Source organism: Semicossyphus pulcher, unplaced genomic scaffold (genome assembly GCF_022749685.1).
Source record: "Semicossyphus pulcher isolate SPU_LCO1_2020_fin unplaced genomic scaffold, fSemPul1.0.p SCAF_22, whole genome shotgun sequence".
In the NCBI taxonomy this organism is placed as follows: Eukaryota; Metazoa; Chordata; class Actinopteri; order Labriformes; family Labridae; genus Semicossyphus; species Semicossyphus pulcher.
In genome coordinates, this window is record NW_027211696.1 from 13,194,151 (window position 1) to 13,220,922 (window position 26,772).

The following is a 26,772-nucleotide window of genomic DNA, read 5'->3' on the forward strand; positions in this document are numbered from 1 at the left end:
ATCTTAAAATATATTATTTATGACCAGCCAGGACTGTCAAGGAGGAGTTGACGATGACATGAACATAACAGAAGAACTCCTAGACCCTCCAAAATCTTATAGGTCAAACAAGAGGAACCGATTTATGGATTCCTGTTTGTTCAGCTGTTGATGATATGAAACTACCATGGAGTAAAATTAGTAGGATTATGGGAAAAGTTTGACACACAAGGTGTCTCACAGTAAGGTTAAACAGCTACATGTATGCATACTACACACCAGGTTACCTTCCAAACAGAAATCTACAGGAACACTGCTACCGCTACGTACACAGTAGATACCTTTCTTTTCAGCTTTTTCTTCCTCCTCTTCCTCCTTGTCCATCCTTACCGCCAAGTGCTCAGATGAGGTTTTGTGGCCCATAGTCTCATGCATGTGTCCCTCAAATATGTTGGGGACTGAAACAGCAAAATCGAGGAACGTTTTTTTCCTTCTGCATATTTACTACACTACAACTTGTATATCATGGAGAACGTTGCCTACACTACGTACAATAGAGATACCTGTCCTTTCAGCTTGTCTGTGTCTATCCTCCTCGTGTGCAGATGAGGTTGTTTTGTGGCCGTGAGACTCGTGTGCGTTATGGGAGACTGAAAAACCACAATTATCATGAAGATGAGAAGCCGTAAAGAGCAGAGTCTAAATCTACACTACGGTCACTACGCCTAAAAAGAGTTACCTGTCTCCTCTTCTCTGTCTTTCCCGTGCTCAGGTGAGGTTGTTTTGTGGCTATGACTCTCATGAATGTGTTCCTCAGGCTTGTGGGATACTGCCACGCCACAATCATGAAGATAAGAAGCAAATATTTAGATACAGCTTCAGTTTTCAGGAGCTATTTCATTGTTTTAAAGTGCACCGCTGCAGCTAACCACTACAACAGTGATACCTGTCTTTTCAGCTTCTCTTTCCTCCGCCTCCCTTTTCTTTCCGTTTTCAGATGAGGCTTCATGACCGTGACTCTCATGCGGTTGTCCCTCAGACTTGTGGGTGACTGAAATACCACAATTGTCATTGACATAACAAGCAAAAACATTCCGCTCTAAATTATATATGCTCAGTATTTGTCAGTACCGCACCCTAGATGAAAAAAAATACCCACTTTTACTTCCTCTTCCTGTGAGTTTTTCATTTCATGCCCTTCAGCTTCAGTCTCAGATAGAAAATATGACACTACTGTCGCTGCTAAAATTATGATTTAGCTGTGTCGCTTATGTTGACTGACAGACTCATATCAGAGAAAAGATAAATATAGTTACACTTCTGTTTTCAAGGTTTAGGCTCCCAGTTTTCTGTCATATTTATCTCATAACACAAGTTTATTTACTGAATGTTTACCGCCACAAACGTCAACTACAGTACATAAATCTACATTCACCATATTCCCACAGTGTCCATTTTCCTCTGACATAACGCTCAGAGTGGGAAACTCAAATGTTGTACTGCTGTGTTCCAGGTTGAAAGTCATATAAGAAAGGGAAACCTCTTTCTGATTGAACAGCAACTAAAAAGACGATGGATGGTGAAAATGTGAAGGAGTATTGCATCATATTTCAACATTTTTGATGAGTCATTAGCTACTATTTAATCTCTATTTTAGCAGGGATGTGGATTTCCAGGAAGGCAAGTGTTCTGTTTGTACTACGCTTGTAGTCCGAGTAATATTGACCAATCACGTGCCAGCAGGCTGCGGCGTATGCAGGAAAAACAGTCCGTGCGGAGAGCAAAAGCAGGCGGAGCGCAAAACGCTGTAATGACATCCCAGCTCCCATCAGCGTCATCTGACGATGATTTAGCTTCTTATTAATCTCTACAAACAGACAGCATGCTAACAGCTAGCAATCTGTTCTACAGCTAAAATTTAACTTGAGATAAATTCCCTCAACGTGGTGTCACGAAAGCCGTTCAACGTTGAGATTTCCCAACTTCCTAAAATGCATCAGAAGGATGCCTTAAAAAAGGAAGTCTTAACTGGAAGTCTTTTATCGCTAACCGCCAGGCATGTTCACCGCTGTCCCCAGAGGTTATATTGTCGTCAGACTGTAGCCGATGGGATCCGAGATTGGCTTCTACTTGACAACAGCTAATATTAGCATTCAACCACCCCCTAGCTTACATTACCAATTGATGTTATACAATATGATAGGAAAGGCCTAGATTCCAAGCTAACAGTGATGTTTTTTAGCTGACGGTAATGGTAGCTTTCTAACAGTAATGGTAGCAAGCTAACGGTAATGGTAGCTTTCTAACAGTAATGACAGTTAGAAATGTTTAAATGCTAACTGTAATGTCTTCGCTGTTGGTATCTAATAAGTCATTGAATCTGTTGTTTTAACTTGTAATATGTCCTGAATTTAACTTTCCTTTGTTCCACTGAGTGTTGTAAAATAATATTTAAGAGATCAGCCAAAAAAAGGCAAAAACACGAATTGTACATTCGAATGAGTTAAATGCTAAAACCTGAACAAACATAGAAGGTGCTTGCTTTTATAACCTCTTGGTAACAGAACATCACGGTTCGTAACCTAGCTACCCTGTAACCATTATCAGATTTTCACCATACACACACACACACACGGTTGCCATATGAGCGCTACCCAGAGAAGATCGAATACTTCCTTTAGCTCCGTCCTCAGAGCATTGACCTCAGTCCTTGGATGTGCTTGAGTACAATGGCTTGTCTCTTTCACGCTTTCAGCTTCCTTTCCCAGATAAACTTTAAGAGCAGAATTCCCCCAGCACAGGAAGTTGAGCAACAAACCATAACAATGTGGACACGTTGGAATGATAGCAGTTTGTCAGATTCCCTATAATTACACGAGTTGAAAACCTATAACCCAGCAGTACATTTAGGTTTTTACCCTGAGCATGATGTCAAAACAAAATGTCATCTTGTGAATACGGTGGACTGACATGTGAAAAATACCTGTGTGTTCTGCTTTACTCTCTGTTATCTCCGCCGCCTCTCTTCCCTCCCAGTGGTGCCGGTGTGAGCTCCTGTGGCCATGAGTCTCATGTACATCTCCCTCAGAGTTATGAAAGACTGAAACACCACAATCAGCATCATGTGAGGTATTTAACATGCTATTCTCTCTCAGCAACCTGACTAGTAAGAGCTTTATAATTAGGCTGATCCTGCAGCGGGTAAAGATTACTGATATCATCTGCCCTTCTCTCCTCTTCCAGCCTTCCTCTGAGACTTTGTTTTCCTTCTTCTCTTCCTCTCTCTCTGTCAGATAGCGGATCGCCCCTGCAGGGGCCTCAGCCCCGGGCTTGGGAAAAAGCTGTGAAAGTCAGAGAGGCTTGAGAAACTCCTTCATCGCTACTCTTTCAGTCTGGGTGTGAAAAAAAAAAAATGACATGAACTTCCTTTTATCTGAATGTCATGAAATGTTCTGACTGCCGCGTGGTCTTACTCTCCGTATGTGCTTTTTTCTTTGTTCTGATACTCTCCCACTGTTTACTTGAAATATGAATATTCATCAGATGCTATTCGCTGTTTAGGACAACAGTAACATCTTGTCATGGGTGTACTTCCTTATGTTGAGATGTAATGTTCTGTCTGGTGCAACAGCCCAAATCAATATAGGTACCAGAGACAACTTAAGCACACGCAACCCCGCTTTTACTGCATTTTTAATTGCCTCTTGCTCAAAATTTCCCTTTATTTCTCTTTTTGTCTCTATGTTCCACTTTCCCAGAGGGCTTTATGCCATTCCCAGCATCCTTTGCTCCATGTTTTTAGGGCTACAGTGAGCACGAATGAAAGAAGAGAGATGTGAAACTAGTTCAGTTTATGGATCATCCGTCCTCCTCCTCCTCCTTTTACCTTTTCATTCACTGCGACGCAGGCGTGATTCAATAAATCTACACTCCACGGTCCTCCTCACAGAGATGATTAAGAGAAAAAACAAACGATAACCAATCGCATGACGCGACCACACCGTGCATATCATTGAGGGACTAATGATAACCGGACCGCAGGAGAGTACAGGGCTGCACGCTTCCATCTGTGTTTCCCCTTGAGGTGTGTTTGTGCAGGCGATGTACGTCTGCAGTTGTTCTTCTTCAGAGAGGGGCATCCTGCAAGCATCCCGCTCCCCTGTGGAGCGTCCCCCTTCAGGCAACCTCCCTCCCTCCCTCCCGCCCACTCACTCCTCTTCATCCCTCCCCCCCCTCCCTCGGGCTCCAGTGAGACAGGCCGCCAGCAGCTGTTCTCACAGCACCCTGGACCATTTCACACAACTGGCTACGCGCCATCGTTACATCTCATCAAAGTAGCCCCTGTTTAGCGCTACTCATGCCCGACTCAGGCCCCACTATTCCCACTCCCGCACACATCTGTCACGACTGCACACACGCTCGATTGGGAAAAAAAAAACCTCTCTTGTGGGAGAGCAGAGTTCTGAATCACGGTTGTTTCAAAGGCTGATGTAGCACAGCAGTGAGCATAAATGCATTTAATCTCAGTAACCCTTGCTGCCTTGGGGGCAGGAGTGATTTGAACAGTTCTTGGCATTAATCTCAATCAGATCAGCCCCCGAACTGCCCCGACATCAGACGCAGGCGGCCGGAGCAGTAAGAGTCCCTGCTTTCTCGACACTGACTGGAAGAAGGGACGTCGCTTTATGGGCTTAGGCCAGGTAGGGACAACCATTTATACTGATTAAAAGGAGAAACATCACAAATATTCTTCTCTCTAATCTTAACCGTGCTCCGTTTCAGCCGTTTCCTGTTCTCTCTCTTTGGCCATTGTGGTCTCGCTGACATAATCATCCAGATTTTAAATCCTCTCAGGACAGCCCAGAAGAGTCTGCAAGTTGTTCAGGAGGTGTAGGATTGGATCTATAAACCCCTCATTACCACATAATCCGGTCCGAACATCAATACCGACCGAGGGCCCAAACCAGAGTTTCCCTTTGATTGCCAGGGGGGGGCGAATTGGGTATATATCAGCCCAAAACTCCTGTAATCTGAGCCGGGCCTTAGCCCTAATTCTGTCTTCCCTGTTATCACGTCTTTACGTCACTCTGATCCCGTTGCCGATGCTCCTCGATCCTCTCAGTGCCTCTGAATGATGCAAAGACAATGTCAACTGAACTCAGGCTTTCAGAAATCCTCCCCTGCAAGTGCTTATACGGAGTGTTTTTTCTCCTCTCTCCGCTCTCACTCACTCACCCACGTTAACCAGATTTCACTGCCACTACCCGAATCGAGTGTGCGTCCATGACACACGATACGACGCTGAAAAAAACATTACATTATGACAGCATGAAACTGACTTTCACCGCCCGAGTAATTGACTGTTTCTGACAGGTTTCCACGCCACGAAAACCATCACAAAACGAGAAGGATCTCCTCATTCGGAATGAGATGTTTGTATTTTCTGACAGCATCTACTCTACTCTACATCTACTGTCATCTAGAGCGATGGCTGTGCCTTACCTCCTCTCTCGCTGTGCCTCGTCTCTGAGAGTTTGGCCTCAGTTTCCGACAGGCTTGTATGATGGTAAACAGGAGTCAGGGGATGGAGGATGGACTCTATCGTGATGGAATGGTGGCGGTGATGATGAACTGAGTGATGTGTGGGCTCCTCGGGGACCGGGTGAGACAGATGTGGATGGTCGGGGATTGTTTCAGAAGGTGTGAACTCCCCTGGTGCCTCTAGCGCCTCTGATGGAAAGAGTGCTGAGGGAGGGAGAACTTGTGCTGTAACATGAAGTGTGATTCATTCCCCTGATGGAAACTAGCCTATGATTTCTGTAAGACGAAAAACACCAGCTAATTACAGAACAAAACGAATCAACCCTGAAATGCAGAAAATAATGGAGTTTGCCAAAATGTGGATGCAGTTTATATAAATATAGGGTTTTCCATAGCATTGTGTTAAGCCAAATAAATAGAACTTGGTTACGCAGAGTCAGCTGGGCAAAGTTATACCGGGAACCAAAGGAATTTGACTCTAAATTTAGAGCAGACTATCATCCCTCGAAAAATATTGAACTGTTGGGGCCGCTCAGGAGTTAAATTGTGCGTCACATGTACTGAGGCTCGGCCCTCGACGCAGCCGCCCCGTGTTAGACCCTGACCCTCGGCCCTTTGCAGCATGTCATCCCCACTCTCTCTTCCCATATTTCCCAATCAAATAACCTATCAAATAAAGGCCAAAAACATAATCTTAAAGTGGTAATCTCGAAGATTTCCGTGACGTTCTCTTTGGCGGCACCTATGGCGATAAACAGTAATTACGGGAGCACACTTCCCAGATAACCAGACAGTGTTGCATGTGTGACGTCCACGGTTGTCTCCGGTTGTAACTCTTGATTTTCCTCGCTGACGGTCGCTTTCCTTTTTAGACTGTTTGCTTCATCTGAGCGTCGAGTTTGTTTCTTTTTCTTTGGATTTTCTCTTATTGTTGAAGTTGTATCTGTAGTCATCGATCTTTTCTTTGTTTGTTCAGCCATAGTAGATTACTGTTTACTCGCAGCACTCGCAGGGACCGGAAAAGCAGCCGCTTAGCTCCGCCTACCCTCTCTGGCAGACCAACCACTGCTGGGTGATGGAAAACGCGTCACTAACTGGGCGCCGCTTGTGATTTCTTTCAGCGAAAGTGGGCCATGGGCTCTGTCACCATAGTGTTACCTCATGAGGCGATAGATAGAGACTTAACAGACATTTATTTACATGAAAATCTTCCAGATTATATCTTTAATAAAAAGATGACAAAATATGCTTAAATCATAAAACAAAAAATTTGAAAAAATATGAAACAAAAAAGTATAATTGGGGAAAAAAATTAAACTAAAACCGATTCCACAGGGCCCTGTGGTGTACCCGTTGAGGCTTAGACAAAGGGCAGGGATGGTAACACTTTATTTGTCAGGGAGGTTGAGCTCTGGTTTCTGCTGGTTGAGTTCTGCTGTCTGTTGCATCAGTAGCATGAGGACAGGGAATGTAAATGCAATGAGGATGAGCGGGCTAAGACATTAGCATAGGAGATGCTGCTTCAGATTGTTTATCTAAAGAAAGCCTATCTCACACACACACACACAGCATGCACGCTCATACACACAGAAGTGAGAACGCACAAAGAGAGTGTGATTTCACACTGCTGAGATCGGCTAAACTCTAAAGCTGTTCCACAACCCTTTCAGTGCTGGAGAATTGTGATTTTTTTTCCTGTAAAACACAGTGACTGTTAAAGGTGTGACTATTGTTAATATGGTAGTAGAATGAAATCACACACTGTTTGTCAAAGTGTACTGCTCTGTTTTACACTTTCAATGTTGTGTAAGGATGTGTGCATATGTGTTTGCAGACACTCAATTTTGTCATCTTGAAATCTGAGAGATGGAAAAATAATTATGTAAATCTCATTCACATCAGCAGTGAATCAATTATTTACCCATAAATAGAGTTCTGTACAGTGCAACAATAACTGACTACAACATCAGCTAAAGACATAAAACTACTGGTACAAGTTTAACTGTTCTGATACCCCGGCTCATCATCACATCTTTCTTTTTATGATGGAAATATAAAAGAGTTTGGTTGCCACATTTTTATTGAACAGTTAGTTAATGGGAGAAAACAACAATTTTAATGCGAGACACTTTGCCTTTGCATACTCTGCAAGACTGCATGTTAACTCTTGCGTACACTGACACTGACATCTCTACCCCGCCCTTGCAAACTTTTTGATACTTTGTTTCTCTACATTGCACACAGCTGGCCGTGAACAGGCTTGACGCTGTGTGTCATGAACTGCGGTATTATTATAACAGTCAGTTACTACAGGTCTGATTCTTTTGGTCCCCGACCAACAAATGTTGCTTAAAGGGATAGTTTGGATTTTTGGACACTAAGTTGTATGAAATACTTGCTAGTATGTAGTGGTTGCAAAGCTATTCGCTTACTCACAGAGTCCCGTGGTCGGAGTTCTGGCCGGTTCCGAACATAGAATTTATAAATACGACAGCCAGGAAATTCACAAATCACTATTTTGACATGTATTTTCCTCTGTGACAACAAACGTCGTCTCCACTCCTACTAATTCCAGCGTGTTCTCTTGAGCCTTTTTCCAACTGGTCAAAAAAAAACCTAACACCCGGCTTTTTTGTTTAATGGGAAAGGCTACAATCAGCATTCAGACCCGGGTCACATGACTCTGCAGTAGACCCGGGTAATTATCGCCTCGGCTCCGATTGGCATTGAAGGGAACACAAAACCTGTGTCGACGCTCTAATCTCCGCCCCCTTTCCGGCGCGATGCTATGCTCCGTCGGTAACTTCTGCGACTCCTTGTCATCTCAGCTACAAATTCAGCCCGTCCCTGCTGAGCAGCGCTCCAACATCGTTCCAAATTTGTCTGCGCTGAGTTTGATACACAGACTGAATGAGTAATGGATACAATAAAGACCTAACCACTGTAACATCTTCACTGTTTACTAACCCTGTCTCCGGCGCATGTGTGACGTCAGATGTTGACGCAGCAGAAAAGAGACCGACAGGAGTATACTCCACTGGCAATGGGAACAGAGACAATTGACATCTATAAAAGGGTCTTCTCGGGTCTGAAAAACCTGCGTCAACACGCTAAATTTAACAGCTGATAGATCGCGTCAGCTGTGAAACCGGCCTGCTGCAGGCGTAGTGAAATTAGATTGTTCAAGAGAGAAAATAGTGACAAAAAAAGGTGCCGTTTTTGTAGGGTAAAACTTTTTGGTTTCATTACCCTGGCATCTCGCCAGAACTACTGGAACTGGCCTGAACTCTGACCACTGGACTCGATGAGTAAGCTAATAGCTTTGCATCCACCACAAGTATTTCATACAGCTTAGTGTCCAAAAATCCGAACTATCCCTTTAAAACATTTGATCTAAGGTCGCAAGTGCACCAGAACTGCCTCATAACACTTTCTGGGACAAATCGCGTGTCATAAAACTCCTTCCACATCCAAACCACTACATAAAAATTTAGTTCAAATCTGTCCGCTCCCTAGACGACAGTAAGTTGTCCACTTCCAGAGTAAAGTAAATTTTTTTTTGATCAAACTTGACAGTTGGGAAGCAGACATGGAGAAAGCGTCAAACAGGCGCAGGAAATGGGGATCTTGCAGGCTTTATATCTTGGGTTTCATAAGCTCTACAGCATGAATAAAAGCAGGAGTTTACTATCTATTCCAGTATAATCACTGCAGTCGGGACTAAATTAGTCATTCTACCTTTGCATGTGCCTACCTTCAATGAGATCAAAATGATGAGGGTGTAGGGAGCTGAAATGTGAGTTTCCAGCCTCAGAATCGGGCCTGCTGGAGGCAACGGACTCTGTGTGTGAAAGTAAAAGGGTGGAGGCAAGGTCTTAGTGTCATTTACAGGCATGCAACAACGCCATCACTCTCTCATGCAATGTTTGGCCTTCTAAGCTTATTCATTACGTAATCCTGTGACATGTGTCTGTCTCTCTGTACAGATGGACTGTCCCAGGACACACACACACACACACACAGCGAGAATAATGTGCGTGTACTCCACTCGGACACATTTCTAGGTGTTCTTCCATTTGCATATAATGAGATCATTTGTCACTCGCATTAATACAGCCTGAGAAATGATAACAATAATGTTTAATGCCACCTGTCAGTCTTAGCATTCCCTTCATTTATTACCACACTGTTAAACATTGATTTAGCTCCACTCTAATGAAGCCATTGTGATTCAGGAGCAGTTAACATTTTGCCAGAACTGCTAATGGCGGCGGACGGAGTGACAGCATGGATGTTATTAATATGTAACATGATTTTCCAGACATGATCCGTTCTCTCTCCCGTCGAAGGGCAAGTTCAGTTTTTATGGAAATGCAGGGATTTTAACAGACAGGAGTGAGGCCGCTGCACAGATGTGATCGTGGTTAATCTAATGTAATACATCTGCAGTGTTTACTGTTAAATACATGTGCGTGTGTGCTCGTGCTGTATCTGTATTCAGGGTCTTCTGCAGCCATGGGATCGGATTTTGATGCAGAGATGAAGTAGGGTCACGCGGGGTCATGGTGGCTGCCTGGTAGATGTATGACTAGGTTTTAGGATTTGGATTCGCTGACCTCCCCTCCCCCCCTTCGCCAAACGCCCATCTGTCTAGCCGACCAATCGGCTGCGGCCTCCGTGGATCAGCCTCCCTTGCCAATAGGTCGCTAATCCTCATCTGAGCATGCTCAGTGTTTTAACTGGGGCAGAGACATGACAAAGGGCGCAGCTACTATGGCATGGTAAGTAAGATGTAATGTGAGCGAGGATACATGTGCTTCAGCTGCACACACTTAAAATCTTATCACTGATCTTCGTGTAAAATCCGACAAAACATACCAAAGCTTGGATTAGCATTTTTAGATTCCTGGAAAAGTAATAATACAGCGAATATGATTTATATAAGCGATGTTTCTGCGGATGAAAAATTGAACAATAAAACCCCAGGCTGCTTTAACACTTTGCTGCACAGTTTAAAGATCAAGACGACATTTTTTGTGAACGTATTGCTGGTACTAACATTTTAAAATAACATACATGCTTTGAACGCATCTTTAAAAGCAGCCTTAAAGAGAAAACTAAGATTATTTATTACACTATTCATGATAAGAAATGTTGTAATGTGATCTAGTTGTTAATGTCAAAGGCCCTTCAGCCACATGATACAATAAAAGTTGTGTGTGTGTGTGTGTGTCTGTGTGTGTGTGTGTGTGTGTACAACAGTACTGGCGGCCGCTGGGTTAGAACAGAACCTAAGACCTCAGATCCCCGGGAGGAAAAGGAGGGGATGAGGATGATTTATGGGTTTCATAGAACTGCACCATATGCCCGCCATAACTCTACACACACATGTGCACACACACACACACACACACACACACACAGATAACAAGGGTTTGTTCACATCAGGGTCAGGTTCAAGCCTCTTACACTTCTCTAAACCTGAGTTAAAAAAGGCAGGTACGGTATGATCTTCATCTCGGGTGTCCCAGAAGTGCAGCTGAGTAGTTGTTACGTCTGTATATGTTTTACTGAATTTTATACCTCGCAAATTCAATGAATTAAACTGTATATATTTTGTGCTGTCCTGAATGAGAAGTAAGTGATTTAATGAATTTAATGTATATTATAGTTTTGTCCAAGCAGGATACAACTGACATCTGACTAAAAGATAATTATCAGGGGGTTAAAGCCGCAATGATTGTTCGATTAATCCAAGTCATTACAAGAAAAGGAATCTGCAGTTTTGAAAATCAAATAATATAATAGACTGTATATAAGAAATGGACGTAGCCACTGTGTTTCCAGCCATTGATTTGTGGACTACCGACTAAACGACGTCACCATCGCAAGATTTTTGGCATCAATTCCGTACAATGAGAGCACATGGAGACGCGTCGTCCATCTATATATACAGTCACTGGTATAAGCTTGTTAATCACAGCCACGCCCTAAAGCATACCCGGCTTAATCACTTGTTTTAATCTAAATGAGACCATAACTTACTAAAGTAACATCATGCTGTATTCAAGCAGACTAGAGACACTAAAGATTGAATCCATATTTTGTTGTAAATCAACTGAACAATCGAGTCATTTTCTCATCTGTTTCCATTAAATCGGACTAATTTTTGCAACCACAAATTGCGCCCTGGTGATCACGAGGAAAAAAAATGCAGGGGTGCTGACAGCCGGGGTCAGCCCTACACGTGGGTCTGTATGTGACTGACTGACTGAGTGACGGTGCTTTCACAGCCGTAGAGAGAGAGAGTTGCGACATCGCAATGGCAGATGCTGGAGCATATTTGATGCGACTCTCTGTCTATACGACTCTGGATACTTTGTTCAGGGAGTAGGCAGGGCTGCTCCTTCGCTGCTCGTCTGCTGTCCTCAACTACGTCCGCAGCGAAAAGCGTGCATTGATGCGGTCAGTCACATATTAGGTTTTGACCTAGTCTTGTTACTGAAAAAAAAATGGCACCCTGATTTCAGATTTCAGCTTTTCCAATGTCAGACAAAAATTATAAAAAAATTTCACCATGTTGTGTCATTAAATAATTAACAGGTTCACAGAAAAAAAAGATTCCGTACATTCATTGAAAATCTGACTTAATCCTCCCTTAATGGCTCTTACTGTTAAACAGCGCGTCTACATGTGATGTCCTGTGATGCTTGTGTCCTTCACAGCGGCCTTTAAAAAGCTTACACAGGCCTGTGTTAAAGCTTCTGTCAGCCCCTCCTAAATCACAGCTAATCATTGACTTATTTGAGTTCCCTACTGATGTCAGCCAAACAACAAAAGTGCTGTGCTGTTCAACAAACGCTCTTAATGGATTTCCTTCAGACAAAAAAAAGGAAAAGTCTGTTGACATCACAGCGGAGCCGAAATCCCAGCTCCGCCCACGTCCTAAGTGCTTTTCTGGTGGAACATGAGAGGTCCGCTGCCCACCAAGATGGCAGGTTTAAATTTAGCATGAGGGTAAGCCGGGGTTTTCAGGTCCACTTGACTGTACGTTCAAGCGGCTGACAGACTCTTCGCATCCGTCCTGCGCTGCTTAAAATCAGTCTGTCAGAACAAATAAAGTCTGACTGTCCATACAGTCTGACGCCTTAACACTCAACAAGGGACAACCACCACCCGACATTGACGTCAGAGAGTCATACGGCCGGGCAAACAGCCGATGTACGTCTGAAGTCCTCAGTAAGTTGCGGTTAAATTATGTATGAAATATACACAGACGCGAACACACTGCTTGTCAGCGCCTATAACCACATCCACACGCACACACATTTGTTTTATCACAACACTGCCACTGTTTCATTTGATCTGCTTTGGCCAGTTCCTGTTTCTTTAAATCAAGTAGAAGTAACAATACCCCACTGTGTACATTCAAAACTTTACTGCTAAGCTTCTTTACACCAGAACTTAGAAGTAAAACTAAAAGTAGCCTACGAGTTACTACTTTATGCATCTGTTAGCAGTTAGCTAGTGAAGTCGGGGCTAATTTGAGCAGTTTATGATCAGATTTGAATCTTTCTTAGTAACTTATAAATAGTTATCCTATTTTTTGTAAGTCTAGTTAGCTTGTTTCAACCTGTTTCCAATAGAAGTAAACTTGTTTTGGCCATCAAATAAGAAGATAAAGCCAGCCGCTGCTTAGCCTAACCTAGCATGAAGAGTGGAATAAGCTAGCTTCTTTTAAACATTAACCGAACCAGCATCTCTTAAGCTCGCCAATCAACACGAAATCCTGTTGGTTTAGTCGAATTTATATATATTTATTAATAAAAAACTATGTGTAAAACATGTTATTTTACACTTTGATATCATAGCAAGATATATTGTGTTACTAATTGAGTTTAAGAGGTGCTAGTAGGTGGATTTTGTTAGCTAGCTCTCTCCCCATGCTAAGCTACACAAAGCTGCTGGATGTTGCTTATATTTGACAAACAGACGAGAGTGGTGTCGTTCTTCTAGTCTAACTCTGTGCAAGACAGCAAACAAGTGTATTTCACAAAATGTCAAATTGTTGCTTTTTATAATTTTTCTCCCAATAGGAGTGAAGACTTAAAAGAAAAAAGATACCTTGAGAATGTATAAAACCAATTGCTGTGTACTGAAATGTTGCATTCAGGATTCAGCAATTAAAATGACTTGAAATAAGAAACTAGGTGACACTACATCTACCTAGGGCTAATCTACTTTTCTTTTCCACACCTTCCTGAGGGTCTCCAAAGTGCTCTTGGGTAAGAGCTGGGGACCATTTGGCTTCTGAGGTGGTTGTGGCGCCCTCGGGTTCGCCCTCACCTTCAGCTTCACCTTCAGCTTCACCTTCAGCTTTAGGGACAGTACATGTGTTAGCTGATTTAGTAACTAATGAGCAACAGAGGTAAAAATAATGATTAACAAAGAGACACTGAATCTGTAGGAATCTGAAACCGAACAACTAAACTGATTATCATAAGCAAGCACACTTCTTTCCCTTCCATTATTTTTCCAAATAGCCACACAATTGTATCTAATTGTGAGAGGAGACAGACTTCTGCAGTGCAGTCCAATTGCTCAGTCTATCCATGCAGCAGCCTTTTACTGTCCGGCCATGTGGAGAAAAGCCCAGTGCTGTCAGGGTTGATGTTGCCACTTTGCCGATCGTTTCTGTCTAACAGCTCGCAGGCTGAGAGCCTCTCCACAGAGAGAATCCCTAATCAAATTCCCTTTTATTCCTGCCTCCCCGAGCTCCTCACCCAGAATCACACTGCATTACAACACACTAACATATGCCAACATCCCTCTCTCCCATTCCTCTCTCGTTCTGCCTCTTTTCTCCAGCACCCATCCTCATCCAGCCTTCTCCCATCCCAACCCACCCCCACCCTCCAATTCTTCAATCCATCACCAGCGCTGTCTTTAGTCTGAATAAGGGAAGCAGCAGAACTGTGGAAGAATTCCTCCTGTGCAGGTTAGTGTGATGTGCTGTGATGAAAGGACATGGCGACAGAGAGGCCTATTAATAATGAAGCACACAGGGCCCAAGCTGCAGCACTGACAGAGGAGATGCAGGAAAAAGAGAAACGACTGACTAGAGAGCCAGCTGAACATCACAGGGGGAGAGAGAGGGGAGAGTTTAGGAGGCATAGAGAGGGTGAGGTATGGGGTTGAAACTTAAATTTGAAAAACAATGCAACAAAAAGGGAGAGAGATGATACAGAAATAGCAGCTCCTCTGCTTTGCTTTGCGTTATTACTTACTAGAACCGGAGGGCGAACCAGCATTCGTACCTGAAAGAGAATAAGGAGAGGAAGAGGAGATGAGAACTTGTTTATTTATGCATACAAATTGCCTAAAGACTCGACTCTGCCTCATTCATCAGACTCAGGTGGCGGAGAGATGTTAAAAGCTGCTCTGCAGAATACTCCTCCTCCTAAATACTCCCCAATTTAACCTGTTACCCTTCCCCGAAAACCCCCCTCACACTCAGTCGTCCTCATCATAAATGCATGTTTTAAGAGAACGCTACAATTTCGCCACGCTTGAATCAAAACTTTTTGCCTTTCTTGCATATTTATTTTTTTTCCAAGATTGTATTTATAGTTAGCTAAGCCTGGCATGCATAATGCAACCAGCAGGGACCAAATCGTTTCGTGAGCCATGGCCATTTTGTGTAGCATTTCAAGCGCGCAACTTGCAAACATTTTAATTTTTAAAGTACCACTAATGGGATTCAGGACTTTAAAAGGGTGGTAATGGGCTCTGAAGGTGTGTGTCAGTACCATTAGAACCTGGCTTGGAACAAAAGCTTGATAAAAAAGGGCTGACAATAGAGCCATTCTTCACAGTGTGAGTGCAGGTACAGGTGTATGTGTGTGCTTCTCTCTCTCTGTGCATGCGAGTGTCTGTGTTTGTGTGAAAGGAGAAAAACCAGGGAGGGGCTGCCCTAGATTATTATTTTATCAGAGCTAGCTACTGTAGCGGGCTACACTCTCCAAGAGGATTTCCCCCACGCACTCCCACGGTTTTACACCGCTCTGATCTGCTCTCTGCACCGAGGTGACGACAACTCGGAGAGCTCAGTCTCCGTCATTTTCTCTCAACTACTCCATTCTTTTCAACTCGCTCCATTGATCCTGTTTTTCAATGAGGGCCTCAGAGTTGTGAGAAAAAACCTTTTACGTTCATCAATCAAGAATCAAAACAACTTCCTGCATGTTTAAAAGAAATATAGTGAAAATGATCCATCAGCTCTGATCAGAAAGATTTAAATTAATTGCATTTGGGCCACTAGAGAATCTAAGATCATTATAGTAGCAAACATTAGCATAGTAATAGAAGGAGAGGGACTAAACAGAATATAAACAATTAAGAAATTACTTTGTTACTGTGAGTATAAAGATTTCCAATTGGAGTAGAAGAATCTTGGTTTCTGTGAAGCAAACATCAAAGCTTTTCTGAAGTTCAGTGTAGTTTATTCTCACTCTTAGCTCTATAGTTTGTGGTCATCAGCTAAAAAGACGTCAAGCTAGCATAACATTAGCGTGGTTAACTACCTGAAATAAAAGCTAACTGGCCACTAGACACTAGTTTACTGCATTCTGAACTGGAGCACTGTTAGCTCTCGGGACACAAACCTAGCTTAACATTAAAAACGAAACTAAACTACAATAGGACACAAAGGTCACATAAAATGAGTTCATCTAAGAGACTAGCTTCAGCTAACGGGGCTAGCAGTAAATGGGGCAGTCATGAGCTTGTAAAATAAAGCTGCAGTTAAATTAAAATTTTTAATCGGCACTTATTTAACACAAACAGTGGCCCTATGCTAAAACTGAAGCTACTGCAAGCACCCGGTTAGCTTAGCTTAGAATGACTGAAAACACTGAAACAGGAAGTGTAAGTGTAACAAAGATCTGCCCACCAATTCCTCTTAAGCTGACTAATTCAAATATCACAGCTCTACCCTTAATCTTTCTTGACTCCAGCCACATGCAGTACATTTCTTCTCTTATTGTGTCAAAGCCATGTAAAACATAATTCACAATTTTACACAGGGCTATGTGCTGGATTAGTTCATAGCTTGACGAAGTTGCCAGGACACCAGCTGAGGCTGAGTGAGCCGTAGAAGAGGTGGTAGGCACATTTTGTTACCTTTCAACAGATGCAGGCTAGCTCTTTCCTTCTGTTAAAACTCTTTTGTTAAGTTGAGCTAACTGGCTGCTAGCTGTAGATTTGAGAAAGTAGAGTAAGTAAAGTATTTTTTGCAGTTATCATCCCAAATCTACAGCACTGTTTAAGGACTTAGTCCCTTCCTGGAAACATCCTGTCTGTATTTTTGAACTGTAACATGTTTAAGTATCGTAACACAGGTAGAGTAGGTTGGTGGCTACAGTTAAAGGGAGGGGTATTATGCTAATTTCAAGCTTCATATTTCACTCTGTGAGATCTGTGGAGTAGCTTAGCATAATTTCCAGTCAAAAAAACTCATCATTCTTTCTCACACTGTTGCTCTGTGCAGGCCCTCATACAGCCTCTGCCTGAAACGACTCAGTCGGCTCTGTCCCTTTTAGTGAAGTCACTGAAACCTGGCGTTCACAGCAGCCTGCAGACTGAACTGAGAGGCCTGGGGATTACTCCAACATACTTTTACCTACAGATTTGAAACTTCACCCACGTTTAGTCTGGATATCCAACATCGTAACATTATATAAATGTCTTAAAATGTGAAACAGCATAATACCCCCTCTTTAAGGAGATTGACCTTTATCCATACTGTAGATAAGTCATATAAAAGGGCTAAGCAGTACAGTAGAGACTGATGAGTTGGATCAACACAGTAGGAACAGATAAAGGGGTACTTACAGGTGTTTGGGGTTCCATTGGGTGTAGGCAGGTAGGAACCTGCCTTCCAGGACTTGGCCTTGAAGCCCTTCCTGCAGCGCTGACAGTCCTGGCCGGTGGTGTTGTGTTCACACTGACACTGGAGGTTCCCATCCAGCAGCAGGCACTGGGAGGCGTGGAGGTTACACTTACACCTTAAAGAAAGGAAAATAGAGACATGAAACAAGGCAGCAGGTGTAAGTTGTGACTGCACACTGATTGTAAATGCTATATTAATGATGCTGTATATTGCAGTAGCATTTTTACACCCAGAAAAAATCCTTTGTGGGAGAATTGCGATATTGTAATATATGTAAAACAAGATTAAAATCGTGGGATTAAGGTCTCACAGAACATGCATTTTCTCCTTACAGAGCATAAATTACATTATATACCTGACAAGGAGAGTTAGAAGTTGGAAAAACTTAATAATTAAAGTATCTTTCTTTTGTGAATATATAATGTTTGTGTGGTTTAAAGGGTGTATATACCGATGCGTGGATCAGTAAGATGCAGAAAGCAGCAGTGAGAGTTGAATGTGATGTCACACACATTACACGTAAAGGAGAATATCACAGTTCTTTATGTGGAGTGCAATTCTCTGGTCTCGATTTCAGCTTTCTCTCAGAGATTCACTGGCAAAGCTACAGAACCCGTTTCTGTTTGATGTTTGCTCGTGCAGTTTGTACAGTTGCCAGTCCATCTGATTCTGTGTCATTTGATTTCACCAGCATGCAGCCCTTCGGTCTAAATCCTAACTGAGGAGAAAAAATCAAACACGACTCCAACTATTTTCACAAAATGTACCAACAGTCAAACATCCGGATTGGCTGAATGTGGAGCAGTAACTATTAAGCGGTGTAAGTAGTTAATTAACAGAGAATTTAATTGGCAACTACTTGTGATTTTCAAGCAAGAACACAAAAAAAACACAGGTCCAAGCTTCTCGAATGTGAGATTTGCTGCTTTTCTTCATCTTTCTTTATAGAGAACTGAATATGTTTGGGTTAAGGACTGGAAGGACGTTTGAAGATGTCACTTTGAGCTCTGGGAAATTATACTGGGTACTTTTCACAATCCCCCGACAATTTATGGAAGATTTTACAACCAATATCTAACTAGTTTATGCGTAATCTTTTCAGTGAGAAGTGTCTTTTTATACAGGAAACAACTTTAAAAAAAATTGCTCTTTGCTGTCTCGCTAAATAATTCCAGAGCAGAGGAAAAGAGAGAGAAAATATATAAATAAATAAAACTAACAGAAACTCAAAAAGTTGAATGCAAACTATTCTAGGCCCAAGATTGTTGGAAATCCATTAACCAACTCTTTATCTAACACCACCATGTGGGAGCCGGTTGATGTTTTAAATTACTGGCTGTGAATTTCAACCGTCTGTGTGTGTGTGTGTGTGTGTGTGTGTGTGTGTGTGTGTGTGTGCGTGCATAAACACAATGCGTGTGCGACCCCAGCGACCCCGGCCGAGTTGGGCTGATCCAGAGGTGGAAGTTCTGCCCGGAAAGGAAATGAGGATCTTAAGGACATTCTGCAGTGACGACTTCAAATTACAGCCTTTTCCAGATGAGCGACTGGACTCCAATCCAGTTTGTTCCACTGGAGTGAACAGCTATCCGTCTGCATCAAATATTCAAAGAATGGGCCCTGTATTCTGGCGAGATGACTACTTCAATCTTCCTTCCTCACAGTAATCTGCACTTTCTCATCAGTTTTTTTTTAGTTTAACAGCGTTACTTTACATACCGACTAACAATGACGGAACCTTACAAACACAGTAAGCTTCACAGGAAAAACGTGCAGACAGTCGATCATGGTGAGCTGTGTCTCGCCGTATCACACTGTTGCCTTCGGTCCTATAAATTACCCACGATCCTCTCTGATCACCTGGACGAGCTGACAGGACGTGCCAGGGAGAATCCATCCACCGACAAGGCCTTGTTTCCTGCACACTTATCTGAAGGACACGAGCTGTCCACTTAGCGAGCGGGGAAATTGAACATCTCTTTTTCATGGAGAAAATAGAGAGTGTGTGTGTGGGAACTAAGACAGGTGTGTGTGTGTTTCTGCTTTGTGTGATTGTGATGCATGTGTCTGAGAGCGGCGATGACAGACAACAGATCAGAGAAGCAGAGGCACGGTGACTAATGCCTGCGTTGAGTGAGTGACAGCGGCGAACATATCACCGCTTCTCATCTCCTGCGTCGCCGGTGATAAATCTCATCCGTCTCATCTTAAAAGTGGAAGCGCCACTGAGTGCAGGATCTAAAAGTTGTAGTTTAAAATCAATACTGAGGATACAGAGTGATTTTCGAGGTATGCTGCCGAGCTGTGTGTGTCTTACGGGCCTAATGGCTGGAGCGTACGAGCGGAAATGGCCTCCCTCTTGTCAATTATCGGTGCAGTTGACGTACCCTGAGGTTAAAGAAGAAATGGATCCATGAATTTACATTGATGGAATGTTGCTTTCTTCCTAATCTTAACTAAATCCACTGCTAATGTAATCATTAAACAGTCCCTCAGAATTTAACCAACCCCCACGCATTCTGCTCGGCCTTGCAGTTTTAATAAATCGCCGCAACTTTTCCAGAAGTTTGCCCCACGCATGTCTTCTTGTACTTCTTCATACTCACTTCCTCGTTATTCAAAATAATAAACCTCTATATCAGATAAACATCAGGGGGTAATGTTTACTGTTTCTTTAATTTTATTTGAACGCTGCATGTTAGAAACAGACAATGGTAAATGGTAAATGGACTGTAATTCTATAGCGCTTTTGTAGTCTTCCGACCACTCAGAGTGCTACACACTACATGTCACATTCACACTCATTCACACACTGATGGCAATGACCTAAGTGCCAATTCCCACTCAGGATCTATGCATTCATACCAGATGGCTATGCCACTGGGAGCAATTTGGGGTTCAGTGTCTTGCCCACGGACCCTTCGATATGTGACTGTAGCAGTCAGGGATCAAACCCCCAACCTTCCAATTGAGAGACGACCCACTCTACCACTTTGCCACAGCCGTCCAAGCGATCCCCGCCTCTTATCGTTTGTTTTCTACTAGTGCAGCCCGCTAAATAACAAGTAGACCAAATCCGATGTAAGGAATGACATGTAGACTCTCCTCACCTCACATGGCATGACATAGCATTTTCATGTCTATCTTTCTGTAGTTTTCACACAATTGACCGGAAGTGATGTCAGAGAACAAACAGCTTGCTCAGCCAATGAATGGTTTTTTGGACCCTGTGTCCTAGTCGCTTACAGCGGATTTCTCAAGGCCTCAAAACATCAACAACTTCCATTGCAACGTCATGAAATCAGGCATGTAAGGCCGCAACAATCGCCAAAAACAGCCTTTGAAATCCTGGAGGGACTGATTGAAGTGAAAAAATTTGTCTTAAAACTTTGCGAACCCTTCGTCCACTTGACCTGCTTTCCGACTCCCGCCACATTTTGAAGCACATGAAGACCAAGACTACTTCCAGCTTTGCACTCCTTCCGCATGAACGATGTGACACTTGGACTCTTCAAGTGCCGTCTCTCTTTAGCTCCCTCTCTTTCGGATGACAGCTTGCTCTGGGATTTCTCCCGATCCCTTTCTTCAGTCCCTCCTCACACAAATAATACATGGGGCACAATCATATGTTAATGTGCAAGATGTCTGCCTTCACTGCAAAGTCATCAAAGTGCGAGTAGCTGCTCGGAGGAAGTTAAGACGGGACAGCTGGATCCATCACGACCCTGTCTATTTACTCAGAGAGAGCGAGAGAGGAGAGATGAAATGAGAGAAGGTGAGTGGAGGGAAAGACAAAGAAGGGCAACAGAAAGCTGAGTGAGAAAGGGAGTTTGGGAACTGAAGCAAATAAGTGATTCAAATGTATTCCAGTTTCCATTTAGCACCGCACTCACAAGGTGGTATTTTAATTTGCTGGTGTATTTTGGGTCAATACTTCTGTTTATCAGTGTGTTGGAGACTGGCCTCCCATGAAACACCAGAGGTTCTGTTGTTTCAGCATATGGGCAGAAATGTTTACGACCAGGGACACAGAGAGCCATAGGAGTAATGTCTGTTGTCCACCAGGAGAAAAAGGAGGAAGTCAGTGACGTTTTAATTGAGCTACAAAGGCTGCTGAAAAAGGGGTTGGGGTGGATGAGAAGGCTGCACCAACATGGCAAAAATATTTTAGTCAATTTTGAGATCACGACTACTCATTGACTTTGGAATAATCATGCATCCATTGAACTTTGGATTTCAGTGGATTTCCTTGAACTCTAAATATAATTCAACAAATTAAGAAAAAAACAATTACCGTGTTCTCATAATAGATGAAGGCCTACATTTTATAGGAATACAATTTGGATTTGTTGCCCAGCTCTGGTAGATAGATGAGCAAACAAAACATCAGACTTTAACATTAACAACAGATAATGTTGGTTCCTTTAACCCCAAACTTAACCAACTTGTTTTAACCCAAGTCATGGTCTTTCCTTATCACTACATAGGTCATTTTGTGCCTAAACCTAGCCAAACCTTAACCATGGAGGTAGAAGATCAGAAAACCCTACAACGTATTTTTTTGTTTGATTTGGAGGACTTGTTGGACAGTTGATTGTAGTGCCTTTAAGTTGTAATCCTGTGTATTTTAGTCCTAGTGAATGTGGCAACAACTGTGATAACTGGTGGTAATAGCCAGAAGATTTAAACATAACAGGGTTATTTTGTGTGTAGTGACCAATGGGGGTCAGAAACATGCCTTCAGTGGTTCTATTTGCAGTACAGATGTTTCGGTCGTTAACGATTCGTTCAAAAATAACTGGAACTGTTCAATTCCATGCATTGGTCGCGGCTTCCCAATCCCTTCCTTCTTCCTTTGAGAAAACCAGATTTTACGAGAAGACCGGTGAATGCAACAGGAGCCATTATCGTTCACAAATGAGAGTGAGGAAGGAGTGAGTGAGTTGTCTCTTTGACGTTAGGGGTAAACCGGAAATGTCACTGAACGACTTGGTGAACGAGTCTCGTGAACTAATCAAAGATCCGAATCACTGCAAAGACCCACATTTGCAGTGAAGCCGGAAAATACAGGATTCCTGATGTCACACTGTTTTGATATAGAATACTTCAGACAGCAAATAATACAGCCAAATACTGGCTGTTGTCTTCCCCATAATGTGAAAACCATTTTTTTATCCTCACACCCCTTCCAATGCATACATTCAGTGTTATCTGAGATTTCCTCGTGTGGCTAGACAATTTGAAACCCTTGCAAAAAGGCAGACTCCACCACTCCACCACTAAAAACTACTCTTGATGAAGGGACTTCCTAAATATAAACAAGAATAGGTTAAAACCTAGTATGTGGCTGACCGCATCTGGTCAGTGTGCGCTTTTGTGGGCAATGTGTTACAAGGACTGTCCTTATGAGGCCGATGACAATGTGTTTGAAAGCAGGTGCGCGCTGCGGACGTAGGTGAGGACAGTGGACGAGAGGCGGAGCAGCTCCGCCTACTCCCCGAACAAAGTATCCAGAGCCATGTAGACAGAGAGTCGCGTCAGTGGAGGTCCAATATGCTCAATGATCCGCCATTGCGATGTCGCAACTCTCTCTCTCTACGGCTGTGAAAGTACCTTCACTCACTCAGTCAGTCAGTCACATACAGACCTATGTGTAGGGCTGACCTCGGCGGTCAGCCAAAAATGACTTTCATACTTACAAAAATCAACCAACCAAACTACTCAATTACACCAACTGCAGAGGATAGAGAAATCCAATCCAGGTCTCTGATGTCAAAGACGTGCACTGCGTATGGCTACAGTTCACATTGACCACCGCCCTGTGGTCTATGTGGTACAAGAAGTTGCATGTTGTAGACATACAAAACTCTTGCCATAATCCTGTAAGAAGTTCCTCCAAAACATGCAAGGAAAAAAACATTTGGTAAGATATTAACAAGATTTTGGAGATGTAAGATGATGTAACATCACACATTCATTATCTACAGTTCTGCACACTCACACTGTGTTTTACATCCAGCCAATGATCTAAAGTAGTAATCGGATAGTTATCCCATCTGTGTCTGTGTTTCTGTGTCCGTTCTCCCTGCAGTCTGTCTGTGCAGTCATGTCGGCCCTGTGTATTTAATGATACGAGGACGGCCTGTTTTAGACGGCACAGACGCAGCAATTAGGAGAATAAATAATAAGAAAGATAAACAAACATCAAGGGGGAGTCATGTGGTGGCAGAGCCTGAGAAAGCAGCTGGAAGCAGCAGTTAATGGGGCTTTATCCGTCTCTTTACTGTAGTCGACGCAGATTCCTCTATGCTTCTCCGGGGACACAGCTATCACTGCCTGGCTTTTATTTTCAGTTTTGCACTCTCCTCCCACTGTATCTTTTTACTTTTGCTCCCGAATTCCAACACTCTAGCCGCTCTGGTCCCGTCTTTCCTTTCGTTCTTCTTTGATTTCCCATTTTATCCCCAATCTCTTTCCTTCTTTTTTTTCCCTTCTGTCCGTCTAAGCAGGCTTACCCATTTAGCTTTGTTGCTACTGACCGTTGCACAAGCTCACTGAGGAGTACACGGGGTAAATTGGGTTGTGGACATGTGTTTCAGATCAGGAGAAAATAGGGGGTTTTAGATGTTGCAGGGTGCTGAGCAGTCAGTCCAGCATGGAGCAGGGCAATCGTGTCAAAGCCCTGACAGTCCGCCCGCCGCTCCGACTACGGCGGCAAGGCTTGGAGGAGGGGCGGGAGGAGGGGCCGCATCGACACGCTCTAACCTGCGATGACAGACCGCATCGATGCGGCTCTGACCCAGCAGGAGATCTCCCTCCTCCTCCTCCTCCCTCTCCGTGTTCGATCAGCCGTCACTGAGAAGGCCCTGCTCGCTACTTCCAACAACTTCCTCCCCTGACACCACAAACACACAACCTGCTACACAACCTGCTGGAGGAAGAGCGTGGAGTGAGAGCTTAATGGGCGATGAGTGTCAGTGCTTTTATCAGAGGGAGAAAGACTGAAGACCCAACCAGAGCTGACTGATGACATGGAGGTCTGCTGGATGTAGTAAATGCCAGGAAAATGGACAGGAAATTACAGTATAATACAATTATGTGCATCAAAGTTAGCCTCTCCTTTGTAAAGTGTGTAATATCTGATTTTTGTTATGCCTGGTGCTGAAAGACGTGCAAGACCGCTGACATAATGATGGATTTAACAGAATTTTAATAATTTCATTGTAAGTTTGCCAAACCAGACAATTCAGTCAAGACCCAGGAACAAACACTTGGCAGGGATCTCACAGAAACCTGCATGATCAAACTGAAATATAAAAGAACTGAACTTGCGCTCTGCTGTGCATGGAAAAACATAAAAAGAGCTTTGGATGAAGTCATGGATGAACAAAAGGAATCATCACTGCTTGGTTAGAAACAGTTTTAAACAACCGTGTAATATCCAATTGTCACTTCCCGGTCGCCTTGCCCTAACTGGTTTTTGCAGGTTTAGCTAACTGTTCCTTTCACACTAAAGGATTTCCTGCCCTTTCCCATTCTCATACTGATGCTTTGTCGCCGCCATCCATGTCTCAGGCAGCCGCACGAGGTACCATCCAGCATCCTGCTTAAGACCCACCAGGCTTTCACTCCAATGTCAACTCATCCCATTAGAGGTTCAGAGAAACTGCTTGCAGTGAAGTGGTAGAAAGACAGATGTGGCTTGATGTGCCACCCAGAAGATCGGGGTTCGATTCTCGTGTGAAACCTAAATTAAATGTTTACTTGTTGCCTTCATCTACCCCCTGATAAACTAACCAAACAACATGTATTAGACATAAAGAGAGAAGAGAGAGGAGAGATGCTTCCTTGTGTGTCCGAATGGTACAAAAAAGGGGTTTGACAAAGCGTCAAGAACTCTGCGACCTGGGTTGAGAGTGTGCTGGGATTTCAAGTCTTTATCGGCTCGGTGGTTGGCTTCGATTGGTCGGTGACATAAAGATTGTCTGTAAAAGCCCCACACTGCTGAATAATTTGCAGATCATCTGTTTTGACCAGCTTTGAATCGGGAACACCTCTACGATTTGGCCAACTGGAGCCAAGATCTGAATACTGTGGGGCCAGCATAAGGCGGAGGACTTGATTCAACTCATGCTGTAAGTTTTATTCATATTCACTTCTAGGTCCTTTATATCTAAAGATCATGCCTTCCTCCACTCTAAAATACATTACATTATTGCTATATCACCTGGATGTTTGATCTCCACTGTGCAGGATAATGAATGGAGTGCATAGTTTAACTCTGAGACACTGAAAGTTTCTTTTTCATTGAGGGAGATGGAGTGGATGTTCTGAAATATTGAATGTTTTGTTGAAGGAGCACATCAGACATAAATCGTTACTCAAGGCAGTAATTTTATGTATCTTTAAATATGTCTGGAGGTGATGTTCAACTATGTCCATAAATAAGGGTCTGATTGGTAGACGTCGGCCTGCAGATGAGCCGATCCCTCCGACAGGGCATCCAGCGATCGGGAAGCGACCAAGCGAGGAGAGTGGGAGTTGCGTGAAGCTTGGATCATTGATCAGCCGCACGCCTTATTGGCTTCCCCTGAAGTCTTTATCACCACGTCCCCTCCCACTTCCTCCCCTGCCTCGCCTCGTAAATTCAGCGCCGCTAATTGGACATGACTGCGTTTATGTTCCAGCTTCATAAATTTCTTTCTCTGAAGGTTGAGGATCGATTTTCCTCGAGTGCAGCCTCCCGTGGCAGCGCGAGTCTATTCGAACGTTCCCTCTCCTCTACACCCCACTTCACCTTTTTTAATCCCCCCTCTGCCCTCCATCCATCCTTCTCTCACATGTGTGCTGCCTCACTTCCCCCCTAGTCTAAACAGGTAATCTATAACTGACCTCCCCTGCGATCATGTGGTTAGCAGGAGTTACAGTCTATCAATCCCCTCTCTCTCTCTCTCGCTGCTCTCATTAATAAGAGAACTGATGATAATCCCACCCAAACTGATTATCTGTCATTATCTAATGAGAGTTCATGAAAGTAAAAGACCACAACTGTTTTAGAGACACTTCCTGCCCCAGACATCATCTCTCCTTCTCTTTTTAGTTTCTCAGTTTTCATCATATGCCGCGAGACATAAGAGAGCATCTCTTTCTACTCGAGCATCTAACAGTGTTTCTCAAATGGGAGTACTAGTACCACTAGGGATACTTTGGAGAACTACAGGGGGTACTTAAGATGTTTTTTTAAATGTTAGTTTAAAGATATCAGTCATGCATGATTCCATAAATATTGAAATTTAAAGGTA

The 26,772-nt window shown here is 43.2% G+C and overlaps 1 protein-coding gene across 1 annotated transcript in view; it reads right to left on the reverse strand.

Moving 5' to 3' along the window:
* Positions 1 to 26,772, reverse strand: part of ntng2b (netrin g2b) — a 77,451-nt gene that overhangs the window by 18,988 nt on the left and 31,691 nt on the right. The window contains exons 3-4 of the mRNA XM_069673917.1: positions 17,413 to 17,585; positions 14,808 to 14,837 (exon numbers count right to left, since the gene is read on the reverse strand). Of these exons, the coding sequence (XP_069530018.1) occupies positions 14,808 to 14,837; positions 17,413 to 17,585 (203 nt within the window). The remainder of the gene's footprint in view (positions 1 to 14,807; positions 14,838 to 17,412; positions 17,586 to 26,772) is intronic.